The 15,174-nt window shown below is 38.0% G+C and overlaps 1 protein-coding gene across 2 annotated transcripts in view; it reads right to left on the bottom strand.

Annotated features, from left to right (window-relative positions):
• The window catches only part of TSHZ2 (teashirt zinc finger homeobox 2), a 232,757-nt gene that overhangs the window by 88,448 nt on the left and 129,135 nt on the right, over positions 1 to 15,174 (bottom strand). For both annotated transcript variants that reach the window (XM_069804956.1, XM_069804966.1), the window contains exon 2: positions 2,798 to 5,876. In XM_069804956.1, coding sequence (XP_069661057.1) covers positions 2,806 to 5,876 — 3,071 coding nt within the window. In that variant the 3' untranslated portion in view covers positions 2,798 to 2,805. The remainder of the gene's footprint in view (positions 1 to 2,797; positions 5,877 to 15,174) is intronic.

Below are 15,174 nucleotides of genomic sequence, written 5' to 3' on the forward strand. Positions count from 1 at the left end.
TATGTATTTCTATACTTCAAGTACTCTTTCCACTGTTTTATTTCCATTTATTTCCATATATTTTCTCTATTTTTATTTCTATTTCACTACAATATTGCCTAGAAGAAGTCAACGCAAATGCATACTAAGAATCTCAGTATGCTTTATATTTCTTGTTTCTAAATACTGTGCTCTTCTCTATGTTATTATTCAAATGTATACTGAATCTTAAAAATAACATGGTAAGAATAAGTAAAGTCTGAAAATCCCTGTTATTTGATTTAGTCTCCTTGCAGATCTCAGGAAGAAACCATATGAATAAACTCTGGCCTGCACGCTTCTAACATAGTCAGAACTTCAGTAGGCTTACAGCTCCAAAACTGTAATAAAATCTTTACAATGCTATCCAAAATACCCCATCATTTCATACAATTTGTGCTATCATGCATACCAACTAAAATTATAGTTCCAGATAACAGTGCTATCACTCTGTCATTGCAATTTAAATATATTTTTTCAAAGGTAGGATACAACCTGCATCTTGATATAAATTAGAAATGGATGAGTATTAAGAGGACAGCAATTTCTCGGTACCCAAAGGCAGGAAGGACAGTACCTTATTTATGTAGTTACATATCACCTGAATAATACCCACGATGTGTCTGTGCAGGTTATTACAATGCAGAAACCACTTTTTTTTCCCTTGGAGATCTTTTTTTCCTTGTATTTGTTCCCCAAATCCTCAGAAACAGTAACATGTTTATAAAGGCGGGTGTTTGGTTTGCCTCTTAGTAATAACATGGTGCTTTTAAGACCAAATCTGAAACATGTGTCATGTATTAAGCCATGAATGTGCCAAAATAACTGTTACATTAATATATCTGGCAGATAGCTTTTGTCTGATAGTACCCAAATTATTGGTTTGCTCTAATATCTCTTGTGTGAAAACTGAATGTCAGAATCTTAATAGTCATTAACTGGTGGGGAAGGAAACAAAGTATGGTATATTTTTCGTAACCAATGTCTTGTAGTTTTCTGATATTTTGTCAGGTATGTTGATTTTGAATGGTCAGGTAAACAAAGAACATTTATTTGTTGAGTTCTAATGTTGGTTTAAAAATGCTAAACCAGAAAATTAAGGGTATTAGCCCTATTTAGAAAACAAACTCCTTTTGAGTTAGACAGAATTTTGTTGGCTAAAATATGGACACAGCATAAATCTAGTCAAACACAGACAGCACGTACAAGATGTATGCAAAACTTAAATCTTATTGCACTTGAATACTGACGTTATACTCTATAGTAATAGCTTCTATTACCCATCCCAAAGTAACCCTTTGATTAGTGGTTTAAATTATTCAAAAGTAGCCTTTTTAATGGAGCTTAAGTGATGCATAGTCCTTGTGCTGGCTCTGAACACAGAAAGTGTTTCTTAAAGCTTCATGAATATTTGCAGCAAACAAATGTGAAATCTTCACACAAACGGGTATTCATCCTCAAAGTGCCTGCACCCTCAATTAGCCAGAGAATAGCCACAATAGCAGGTGGCGTAAGTGACAACTCACAACACATCTTTAATTTTGACTGTCTGACGAATTCATTTTCCGAATGTTATTCAAGTAATGAACACATTGGAGAAAATCTGAATCTGCACATGATTATTCTGTGAACAGAAGCAGAGCCTGAGTCTGATGGAGAAATTGTTGGGAATGACTAACACAGCCTTCCTGGAAATAAACTCATTAGAACAAAAAACTTCTATTTGGACTTTTAGTTGATGTTCTGCATATTTATTTAAATCAAGAATATTCAAGTTTGTGAATCAAGTAAAATTAAAAATGCAAAAATTGTGTGTCATCTGAATATTACATTACATGTTATAAACATTGGTTGTGGCAGTACTTCGGTTGGTGTATCTTTCAGCAAAAAATAGCAACACTAATGTAGAAGTATTCTACTAACAGGTCTTTGAAATAGTAAGCTTGTAAAAAAACCTAGCTGCTTTCTCAATTAAGCATTAACCCCCCCCCCCCCCCCAGGTTATAGGAAAACTTGCACTGAAGTCAGTGATGTTTATGGATTGACTAGCACTCTCACCTACATGAAACCAAATATAATTGAACATCTTAAAGATTAAAAAAGGAATGATAGAGAGATAGGTTAAAATGATGCGACAAAAAAGGCCACTCGCAATAGTAAGTGTTTAAGTAAGTGTAAAACATTAAAATATTTTACAAAACTGAATATCCAAATATCAACAAAAGAATAACCGAACTTCTAGATGCACACTTTTTGGAGTTATTTGTAGATTCTTGAGCTGGGTTTGAGATTATAAGAAACTTGGAATAATTAAGATTTTGTTAATTTGACATTTGAGTTGTCGTCTTTTCCCCCATCAAAATCAGATTTACTGTGTGTTAACACTGAGAGGTAACAATCTTTTGGTTTTCAGTGCCTTTTTCCTGCTTTTTCCATTATCATTGTAAAGAGTAGAATTTAGTTGTTGCATTCCACATTGAAGTGCATAGGATGTGAAACGATTAATTCTTAGAAACAAAAAAGAGAGCGAGAGCTGGGAAAACAGCTATTTTGAAAATATTAATAAGCATCAACTTTTCTATATAGGGCAAGGTGGTTATGCATTTACCGAGCTCTCTACTTGAAAACATTATAAAATGGATATGTACATGCAATTAGATTAATGAAGCAGGAGTACATTACGCATTTTATACTGTTTTCCTACATTTAAGAAAGTATGAATGTCTTACGAAGCCTCCATAAAATGATGTAATTAAAACTCACTATAGAGCATGCATACCTTAAGAGTTATTCTTCATCCACTTCTGCTACAAATTGTGAATGGTGTTCTGGTGACTTGCTGTGTGTTTTGCTTAGATGAAGTTTTACTGCATGTTTGCTCGCAAATGTCCGACAGCACAACTTACATTTGAACTTAGAGTCTGTGTCCTCTTCTCCAGCTATTGTTTCAGGAGATCTTTGAACTGAAACTCTGGAGATTTCTTGCTCTACCTTGGTTTGCTGCTCCACAGCCAGCCTGTTCATGTCTTTCATTTGGAAACCTAGATGAGATTCTAAGTGGCTAATATAAGTAGATGGGGTTCGAAACTGAGACGCACAGTCGCTGCAATAAAAGACTGGATGTCCTTTGTCCATGTTTTTCAAAAACTTTGTTCCTCCGGTTTTCCTAAGTTGATACTTGACATTTGCCAACCAATGGCTGATGGTGGTCATTGACAGTCCAGTAAATTTTGAAATCTGCATGCGCTCTTGTGGGCCTAGATCTGATAATAAATATTTACCTTCAGATGTCTGGAAGAGGCTGGAAGCAAACTGAGCTTGCAAAATGAGAAGATGCTGAGGGTTCCAGTTTGACTGTCTGCCCTTCCTTTTATGCAGAGTGGAAACTTCTGTTGAGACATCCTCAAAGCGTCGGACATCTATTTCCAATTTCATAGATGGGATCCTTGAAGATGCAGCAGGTTTTGGTGTAGTAGCTTTGGGAAGAACTTTGACCATGTCAGCAATGTCAGACAGAGCATGTTTCTGAGGTGGAGAAGTACAAGATTGTGCTTGAGCTGACTCAGCCTTCTTGCCTTTGGATTTGGTCAGGTCAATAGGCTGATCATTGTTTTCAAACAAATAGTGCCTGGATACACTTGCAGGCCTTGGTGGGGTTGGAGCAGGAGATAAAACTGGCTTCTCCATCATATTCAGACTAGGTTTGTGGAACACAGAAATTGTGCTAGAGCTGGGGCCGGAGTTGGATTGAGGCTGTAAAGGCTCAGTGGCTTTGCCCAAATGATTATTCAGTACTGACTGCAGCGCACTGAGAGGGTTGACACAAGGCAGTTCAGACGAATGGTTGGCAGCAGCACAACCATTACTAAGAGAAGCTGCTGTTGGTTCCTTGAGGACTGTTTTTTCTTTTCCGCTGTCCTCTTTAATTTTGTCTTCTTCTTTCAAGGGACATGGTTCTGTCTTTTTTGGCTCCACAGAGGCTTCAGATTTGAGGAGAGGCTCCCTCTCACTCTGGCTGAGTGAGGCAGGCTCAGACTGGATGCCCTCTTTAGCATAGTCCTTTTGCACCTCCTCCTTGTCATCAGTTTCCTTCTTCACTTGAGTGCACTGGGCCACATTTGCTGAGATAGGGACCAGAGGCATGACCTTCCACTTGGGAGCTATGGGCCTCAATTTATTGGTGATTGTTGGCCTGATTTGCAGTACTTGGGAACCCACAGGCAAAGACGGCTTAGTTCCTTCTGAGAGCTGATAAGCTGCATGGATGCTGGGATATGCACTCCAGCTGGGTGCTCCATTTTGAGCTTTATTGATAGCCGTTGTGACAGTGTTCTCCAAGGACTTTAAAATGTCCCCACCACCCTTTGAACCATCTTCTAAATCTTCTTCTCTGAGGTACTGGTATTTCATTGTGGGATCCAGTGGTTTCTGAAGAGTGTCTTCATAATCTTCATTTTTTACTGCTTTCTCATCTTTGTTTACATCATCAGCTTTATCTTTTTTACCCTCTTTTTTTAGTTCAGAGGCGGGAGCTATGCATTCTGCAGATGACTTACTGGTTGATTTTGAAACCAGGCTGTCATTGGCTGGTGCTTCAGACAGTGATTGCATTTTTTCCACAGCTAAAGGATCCAGAACAAGTTGCTTTCCTTTCTTTGAAGCTGAACTTGTGACTTTCAAGAAATGGCCAGTGACCATCATGTGGGTCGTGAGCTGCTGTAAGGTATCATGGGAACTTCCACATTCCATACACTTCAAAATCTGGGATTTGCAGGCCTCAAACTGCCACGTATAGCTGGCACCATTCTGGTAGCCGTAGCGGTTGTTAGATGATAACTGCAGGTTCGCGTTCTTCTGAGGAGAAAAAGTATCTGAGAAAGACCCTGTCGTGGAGTCGGGGGAACAAGGCCTGTTAACATCAAACACACGTTTCTTTGCTGGAGTGACCATTTTTGAAGAAATGGTTGGTACCGGCTCCTTCAAAGGCACTTTTTGGTAATGTTTTGTTTTTATCATATGAACACTCAGATCTTGAAGGGAATCAAAAGAGTCACCACAGAACATACATTTCAGAACTTTTTGTGCATCTTCCTTGTCCATGTCCTGGAAAGCCCTTTTTCTGGGCTTTGAGTAGCTGGTAGGTCTGTGCTTGTCCTTTTTATGGTTGTCATCTTGGTAGTGACCTGTCTCATTCATATGAACCGTTAGTTCTACCAAGGTGTCATAGGCAGCGCTGCACTGCCGGCACCGAAACCGGCTGGCGCCCGTGAACACAGTTCCACACATTTTGCTGCTCTGTCTGTACAGCTGGACCGAGCTGAACAGGTTGGGTTTTGAGACGGGTCTGGAAGGTAAATTCTGCTGTAAGCTTTTTGACAGTGCGTCTTGGTGCCAATCAAAATCAGCTTTGTTCCCTCCATTTCTGTTGTCACAACTCCTCTTTTCAGAGTTAGACAACTTGAAACCCAGCCCTAAGCCTGTCCAATAAGAGTCTGACAGTATGTTGGCATAGACCGCTGTCATTTTATCCATGCAATCGTGTGCTTCGTTCTGGGCTTTGGGATGGGCGCTGCTTTTTGGGTCCTGTGGCTCTCTAGAGCAAATGCTTTTAATATCTGCCACATGGTCACTACCATCGCTTAGTAGTGATTCATTTTCTGCATCCTGGTTAGATATATGACTGACAGGGGAATTCTGGTAACTGAAGTTCCCTTTCTGCTCAGGACCCACTTCGTGTTCCTCATCCGTGCCAGTGTCGTTGCTGCCCTGGAGCTGAGCAGTTGAGTTGTTGTCATCATCATCTTCTTCCTCCTCCTTTATATCTTCCTCTTCCTTTAAATCTTCCTCTTGGACATAACCTGAAATGTAATGTCAATATATGAAATAACTTGTTAAAGGAGAATACTACGGTTCGAGCTTTCTAGTTTCACTGTGTGTTTTCTTCACCGGACTTCGTTTTAATCTACAACTTTATTGCCTGTTAGTTCTGGAAGTGAAAAAAGCCAAATGATATCTCTTTTTGTGAAGGTTGCTGGATTTTGTTGGCAGATGATCATAATTCTTTATAACTGCCAGAGATTCTGAGTTAATAATTTTCCTGTCATGGGAGTATAATTCTAACTGTCCTGTAATGGGACAGTTGGAAAATTCATATGTAAGAATTTAAAGTTTATACTAAAAGCTTCAATTCTATCAGATTGTTTTTAGCCTCAGTGAAAGAAAGGGTAGAATTGGCAAAGAACAGAAGAAAAAATAACTGCCATAATCTTCCTGGTTCATAGCATCATCCAGGTACAGTAACCTTTTGCTATTTGATCACCTAAAAATGCACTTTAGAGTGTACACAAATAATTTATATGTCAAAATACAACATCTGAAAGTGCTAATAGGCAAAAGTGGAACTCTTTTATTTATAAAAGTAATGTACTGTGTACCATAAAGGCAAATTGTGCTTTAGTAAAAACAAATCCATAAATTTCAGGGCAAGAACCCTTGGAAGTTACAGAAGAGTATTAGGATGTGACAGAGGTAGATCGAAGTTAACTGTAAAACTGGAAAAGTAGAACAAATCCAGAAAGATTTTCTTTGACAAATTAACTATTTAATTAATAAGATGAATACTTAAGATAAGATTGATACTGGAAGAGCTGTAAATTTTAAAATTAATTAAGGAATTCAGTTAGGGTTTTTTTCTGGCCTTATATCAGCAGTAATTCTGCCTAAGTTACAGGAGATAATCTGGTTAAGAACAGACTGAAGAATTAGAGAAGAGGTTTTTTAAGGGTGAACTGGCTCCATTGCAGTCAGTGATAAATTCACAATGACTCAACATAGTCATCAATTCACTCTTAGACCCCTACAAGAAGGGAGTGGTTCAGGCATGTTTTACAAAACCTCAGTGTAATTTTTTTAACAGCCACTGCAAAGCTGTTATGCACAATGCAAGAAGATATTGAAACAATTCACTGTTATTGACAGCCACTCGTCAAAACTAAATGCTGATTTCAGAAGCACAGGTCTTCGCAGGAGATATATTGATGAGCTCTTCTAGTTAGGTGCAAACGCAGAGCTGCTAACCCTAGTGACAGCACTGCAGTCTCAGGAGTACTTTGTCGTGTTTCCTTAAGATCTAGCTTTTTGTATCAGGTAAGTATGTAAAAACAAAATAATACCAAAACCCCCAAATCAAAGCTGCGCTTAAGAAAAACTAAGCAAAAATAAAACAAAATTCTAGTACTCATAATTGTGAAGTAACCCTAAAAGCTCAGAAAGCACAAGGTAAACAAGCCTAAGAGTGTTATTTGTTTAAAATCCAATTCCTTCCCATTTTCTGAGAAAAGCCATTTTATGGGTCTTTGAGAACTTGGCTTATTTTGCTCCCTTGAATTTGGTACTCCTGCACAAATGATATCCTTTTAGCAAATGAAAAGGGATGGGCCAAAAAGGTAGAAGCATTTTTATTAATATATGGACAAAGACTTCCACAGTTTTTCTTCAGATATGTGTTTCAAATTTTCAATCTATCTGCATGTGTATCTCACCCCTTTCAACACATGTTTACCATCAAGCCAGAGATGAACCAGAATTAGAGGAACTGTTTCCTGGATGAAGCTGCAGTATAAGAGGGAAATGATGGCTAAGAAACCCACATGAGTCATCTTTCCTATGCCCTTCCCACGGTCTTAGGACCTACACAGATCACACTGGCTTAGAGCTGGGCTTGGCTTACTCCAGGGGTGATACCAGGCAGCTTCACAACCCAGAGGCAAAGATAACAGCAGTGGCTCTGAGCAAATCACCTGGACGTCATTTTAGCCTAACGAAATAATAATCACATAGTAGTAGGAACACTGTGCTCTTCAGCAGATGCTTTCAGCAAAGAAGCTGAATATTAAATAAGAAGTGTTAAATACTAAAAAATAAGCCTTTTAGTGTGTTGGGGTACAGCAAATATTAGTAGCCCCATTTACAGATGATCAGACTGAGGCAGGCAGCAAAGACAACACGAAGAACAAAATTTTTTTTTCTCCTCCCTAAACTTTTTCCCTAATAACCAGATAATACTTTCCATGTACCCCTTTCCGAGCTCGTATGTTTTTCAAGGGGACAAGGAGAATGGAGGGACATGGAGGCGGCAAAAGCTCCTACACATCATGAGTAGTAACCTTGTTAAACAAGCAGCACAAACTGATGAGCAGGACTGACATGGTTCTCGCGGTGTTAGAGATACTGTACAGCGTAGGTAGCGACGCTGGCCCCTTGCCAGGATGTATCACAGTGCCAAGCATATTACATCGAGCAAAACAAAAATAAGGAGGGAATCCAATGAAGGAATCAGACAAAACAGACAACAAACAGCATTCACACAGTTTTGGGTCAGTGCAAATTTGATTCTCCATTTCAGCACCAATTCTTTGAACACTATTAACCCATTTTTCACCAGAGGGTAATTTTTTCCTTTGGAAGATATATACAGTAGTTTCTTCCTCACAATATCCTTTGTCCTTCTAAAAGGATTTACTAGGAGAAGCAGAAGTAGCAGACAGCTGCACATCCCCCACAATACAGATAAAATTTTCTGCTTAATTAGGCATTGACATGTTTACTATAACCTTTACAGAAGAGTAACTCGTGCTGAGAAATCCTCTTTTTTGTGTGTCTGTACACTCTTATGAAAGTAGTAGAAGTAACTTATTAGAAAGCACCATCAAAATTTCACAAAACCATCGGTCAGGTCCATTTTAATGGTTAAGAGTTCTGGGCAGCTTTGAAAACACACTTCAGTATCCTACTTGTAAACCCATTTTTGTTTATGTAAATGATTTAAATTGCTGTGGGCATTTTAAGGACAGTGGAGACCTGTGCAGACAACCTAGGGTACAAGAAATGCATGTGTCCTTCCAGCAGTGGTTTTTAGAAAGATTTCATTGGACATGAAGTTTGATATGAACTGATGTAGCTATTTAACAGAAATAACATTAATTTAAGTGGACTTTGCATTATTTATTTTATAAGGTAGCGGTGTCTTAAGCCTGCACACCCACATGCTTTAAATGCAGTGTCTGTAGTAAGTAGCATAATTTTTGCACATCATACTGATGTCCGTATGATAAATTGTTGAGTGACCTGTTCTTTTCCCACCAGTTCTACCCTAGGCTTATTCTGACACTCCAAAAGTCTGAGATGCTTGTATATAGCTGTCTTACAGGAAAAAAAACCAAAAAAATAAAGAAATCCAAACTCAGTAACCAGGTGAATGCTTCCTCCTTTTCCCAGATAAGAATTTTTCCCACTGAAATTAAACAGGCCCAGGCAGAGATGTAGGATGGGCAATGTGCAGTCCTGAAGAAGCGGGGGACTGAAATTTCACTATCATCTTGAAAACTGGACAAAACCCAGGAGCTTCAGAGCAGTGCGTGGAAGCAATTTCTGGCTTCTTAAATGGAAATACAGTATTTGTATTAAATACAGTATTTGGCTTGTCAAAATCATGACACCAGTAAGGATAATATTATCATATGGATAATAATAATAAATACTATTCTAAATTGTTTTAACTTTTTTCTCTGAACCTTTGTGATTGGATTCATGGTAACGTAAGAAACCTGCTTCTCTAGGACAAGGGTTGCAATAAACAGCTGATTCTTTATTCTTCAAAAGATAACATATTCTTAGATATATCTAGCGTATTTCTACAGACTAACTAAAAGAAAGCAGGTCCAATTAATATACCCTCAAAACCTCTTCTTTGAACTTATGGGTCTAAAATCATCCACATCTTGAAGCCTTGATCCTACTATGCAGACAGCACTGAGCCAAGCTCCCAGTGATGCCGAATCCAGTATTGACTTTCAGGCCCTCACACCCCTGAATAACCTGTAATTTGCACCACGTTATACATCACCTTGAATAGTAGTGTGAATATATCTTTTTTTTTTTTAAAGTGTTCATTCTGACTGTTAACTTTTCCACCAGTGGATGCTATTTTCACTCAAATTTGCTCTTTTTCCACATAGAGAAACATTTCTTAAAATATACATACATGTTTCTTTCCAAGACTGGAAAATTTATTTTCTGCCAAGAAAAGGGACAGTGAATCATTGTCCAGAACAACACCGCTAATCCATGTAAAACCCATGCACCATCTGCACTTCTTCATATATATATTCCAGTTTTACTTGAAATAACATCATTAGTAGAGCAATCTTGCAATGCTATAAGGTGATCTTGTTTCCTTCTTGTTTGGCTTCAGCTCAAACATCTTTTTGTGTTTGGCAGAAACTGTTTCTTTCTCTGAAATATTTCATGCAGATAATGGATAATGACCACTTCTCATTCCTTCTTCTCAAAAATGTCTAACTACATTAGCTACCCAAAGACAAATCTTAACCTGGCTCTTTGTAGAAGTTCATACCTATAGATTCATCCCAGTTTGAAAAACAACTGAAGAGAGGAATTGGCAGCTGAGGAAAAAAAAGTCCCTACTCTGTTGCATAACTCTTATATCAAAGACATTTTGGAATTTAACAGGATTAAAACCAATGCAACACCCTGGAAATGCAATGGAGTTTCATGGAAAGATCTCTCAAAATACAAAATTTGTAATACAAGAGTGAATTATATAATTTCAGAGCTTTTTAGGCTACATTAAAAATTTCTGTACCAGGGAAAAAACTTCCTGTTAAGTTCTGCAAGATGGAAAGAAAACATAGGGAAAGGTTACCTTTCTCACCACAGAGGGAGCAGAGAGCATCTGGCTCTGAATCATGGGCGTCAGAGACGAAGGAGTGCCTCTGTCACCTGGTCTAAACTTCCTGGTAGTGTGAGGTTTATTTCTAAAGCCATGTGCACCCTGAGGAAGGTTTTAGATGTTCTCAAAACCTCAGAAAAGGCTGAATTTGCTCAATTGGCTTTTTTCTGGGAGGCCAGTTAATTATTTTGGATAATGGGAAATCATTTGCACCTTTTGCTGCTATTACTCTTTACCATCACATCCAAACTCAGTTTGCAGTGGTTCAGTATGGAAGTTTTGATCACCACCCTAGTGATGCAATTTTGTGTCCAAAATAACTTGTCATCTCAAAGGAGAGATTTTTCCCAATGTTCCTTTGCCTTTTTTTTTTTTTTAGAACTTTGTTTTTCAAATCGTTACAGCAGCTGACACTAGGGCATGAATTTCTGCCTTTTGCAGAGTAGGAAAAGAAACAACCACTACCATCCACTGCTGGAGGATAGAATCAACCTCTGTGGTGCCAAGCTTGCAAGCCACTGCAGCTTAGGAGCAAGGAAACTTGGAGTTATGGCTTCTGCCATAACTGAATTTTAACACGCAAAGGCAATTCCACGGACCCATAACTATTATTTATATATGATGCTGAAATGAAGCAATTTTGGGCTTTCATTTTGTTATACTCTAATTAGAGTTGTAATATAAAGTTTTCTATTAAATGTCCAATTTTCTACTGGTTAAGAAGGCAAAATACCCACTAGTTTCAGTGGGACTTTTAGCAGCACAAAGGAGAACCGATTATGTCTTTCGTACATTGCACCCTACACAGTTATGAGTCAAATGAAAATGATTGGTGGCTGGAAGCATATGTGCAGGGAACTGGCTTTTGAGTGACCCATAAACTCAAAGCAAAACCAATAATAAAACAGGAAAAAATCCCCAAACAAAAGGAAGACTGCAAAAAGAGAGGTGAGCTGATGCGCTCTACTGAGCTGAGAGTCCATAGCAGGGACAGAATTATTATGGGAGTTTTTTCTTGAATAATTTTCCTTAAGGATTATGTTGTTTACATAGTCAGTTATAGCACTGTGAAAAAAAAGCAACTTCAGTCATATTTACCTTGCTCTGGATTTAGTCAGTTTGAATGACTGAACTGCTAGGTGCTAGCTGTTGCAGAAATGGATTTAACCACGTTCAGAGCCAACAGTTGAAGTTCCCTACGTGAGGGCTTACAGTGTAAGGGAATAATTTGCCTTTGGTTAAAACCATTTCTGTTTGTTATTTTCTACAAACCCCTGGCACTTACAATTTCATTGTTTCAACCAGCTGAAGGTGTTTAATATTCTCCAGATTGTATTTTCAACCAACATGCATCTAATGAAAGCTATGAATCGTTGCATCACTTGAATGCAAAGAAGGCAACCTTCACAGCCCTTTGCTGTGCACGAGCAGCAGACCCCCACCTCTGCCCCATCCATCCCGCCTGCCCATCCCGCACACCAAAATCCTCTCCCAGCAAAGTTTTAGACAGGTATCAGGCAGTCATCACATCACTGCACCATGAATACGTGTTGCATTTAATTGCTAGTACAGACACAAAGGGTGCTTTCCAAAATGCAGTTTGGTCCTGAACAATTAAAAGAATAGAGTAGCAGCAAATATGGTTTCCTCATTAGTCATTTTAATTGCACCAGTGTAAATCACTTTACTGATGAAAACCTAAGTCTGAAACTTTTGTCTCTCTTTGCCTTTCTTCTGTTTTCTCTTGTCCTATTTATTGTTGTGGAAAACATCAGAGTGGCTTTGTAAATTTATAGATTACCTCATTTAAAATCCAAGTTTCAAATTATGTTTTCCCTCTTTCATTATCCTAGGTTCCCCTAAATACCAATCTAAATTTCTTTAAATGGCATGAGCTACCAATCAGAATCATAAAAAAATATATATCTATATAAATTGAAATTGTAATGAGTCTTACCAGTGTATTGCTAGCACTTTGGTTCATTTGATATGAACTTTGTTTTTTTAAAGTACCACATGGTAAGGCTTTGAAACTTCAGTTTGTAAAAAAAAACTGTAACAGCCTTACAGCCTTTGAAGTCACTACTGATATAACTCTGAACAGATCCATTCAAGTTCAACTAACATCAGACAAATGTTTAGTGTATCAGAGGAAGCCACAAAAGCAAGGATTTCATCAATATTTCACAACAGCCTCAGGGAAACTGTAGATTGCAATGCTGTAGGGCAGCTAATGGAATTACACACAAGGGTTTTGTACATTTAAAATAAGCAGCTACTAAAAAAATTACCCTTCAGTTTGATAGAAACTGTATAAAACTGCAGATGGGAAACAATTAAATAGCTACCAACATTTATCCATGTCAGCCTGATAGGTCATTTAATAACAGGTATTTCTTTCCTTCCTTCTTTTTTTTCCTGGTAGGGCAATAATAAAGATTAACATTTATGAAAAGTAGCATAAAATATAGTACAGTCAAATGAATAATTAAAGATGCTTCTGAAGAATTTGTTTGCTATTGTATGGCCATGAAGACTGCTTTCCAGTAATGAAGTACATTTATATTAAATACAATTATAAGTAGAAAGAAGATGAGGATCATGTTTATGGACACTTGCTTTTTATCCTAAAAAAAATAAAACTTTGACTCATTTCTACTGAATCCACGGCTTATCTCATGGGCAGCATTTCTGCAGAACACATTCCCCTTGAATGGGCTCTGGCTTTGAATTCATGTGGACTACACTTGAAGCTGGAGATACTACATGTAATAAACATGTGAAAGAACAACACCTTCCTTGAAAGGCTCTTGATCAGAGTGAAGAATTCTGCGTATGAAAGCACAATGTTTATTCTAAAAATAGATCCATATAATCATATTCCTTTTCATGACTATGTTCAATGTGTAAAAATCTTGAAGTACTAGCCCTTCACACAGTTGGTTTTGAGTGTTTAGGTATGGTCTGCTACTGTGGGAAATTACTATTTCTGTTAATAACGAATGCTTGTTCAGTGCATTGAATAGCACAATGTGAGAGACAAATTATTTGATTATTATTTTTAAAAGGCTGCTTATTTCTTGGCCTCTCCAATTCAAAAGAGACCAGCTTGGATAAATGCAATGGAGTACCGTCTCATGCAGAAGAATTTAAGCCTTAATTCAAGAAAGCTCATAAACATGTTAAGTTTGTCCCATTTGGGGTAAGAGTAGATAGGCTTATCTGCCATAAAGAGAGGCTACGGCATGATGAAGCTTCGCTGTCATAATTACTTAATAATCAATTATTAATATGTAAACAATAGCAGCCGGATTTCAGTAATGTGACTAAGGATTAAGTGAGTCAGCATTGACAGAAAATCTGCCAGAGCAAGGAGCAAGACTCAACTGTCATAACTCCGGCATCTGCCACTGATTGCTGAGGTGGCCTCTTGCAAGTCACAGAGGGTCAGTTCAAAGCTCAGATGTTTTTACGGATGACCTCCATGAACAGCAGTTTTCTCTTTAAAATCCCCGCCTCCCTGCCTGTTGAACTGCAAAATGCTGCTTCTTGTACACGTTCTGCAGGAGCACACTGGGAAATGCATTGTGCTTGTATGCTGAACAGAAAATCTAGCGCTACTTGAGTACTCAGCTTCACGATCCAGCGATGGGTAGAGATGAAGCCAACAGCACTTCTTATGTGGTTTTATTAAAGTGCAGAATTCATGCCCAGCTGAAGATGCTGCATAAAATGCAAGCTCCTTGCAATAACTTGTTGACTAGGACCTAGTATTACAGCCTATTTTTAAAAAATATTAATATGGCTTTAAAAGTACACTACTATTATAACATTTATCTAAAGAGCAGTGGACCTTTTGATTTTCCCTTTGGATACACAGCCATATTGCAGCTCCAATGAGATCTGCTTTAAGCCATACTTGCCAGTAATATTCATAAATCTGTGCTGGCTACTCATAGCTGGTTAAACCATGGCTGCAACATCATTTGTCTCTTAACATCTCTTTAGATAAGGTACATAAGTAGAAAGTGGCAGTATAATGAAATAGATCTTCCTCGTCTTCTTGCTTTGGTTTGATCTTGCCTTTATTCCAGGCAATAAAAAACTGCAAATAATTTTGAAGTGTGAATTTTCACTTGCTGGGATTTCAGCGTATAAGGAACACTAGTGAAGAATACACAGATCATCAAGTGTTTTATTTCCCTCTTTATTTTCCTTTCAGGAACATACTCTTGCAAATGTTGGTCCAAATGAATAGTCTGTTTCTTTTGTGACAAATATTATGGCCAACAAACGTTGACTTTTGACCATTAGACATCCCTGCACTTATAGCCACATAACCATCAAAGTACTAAGTCAGCATGAAGGTCATTACCCCAGATGGCATCTTACTTCGACTAACTCCT

This window comes from Haliaeetus albicilla, chromosome 2 (genome assembly GCF_947461875.1).
Source record: "Haliaeetus albicilla chromosome 2, bHalAlb1.1, whole genome shotgun sequence".
Taxonomy (NCBI): domain Eukaryota; kingdom Metazoa; phylum Chordata; class Aves; order Accipitriformes; family Accipitridae; genus Haliaeetus; species Haliaeetus albicilla.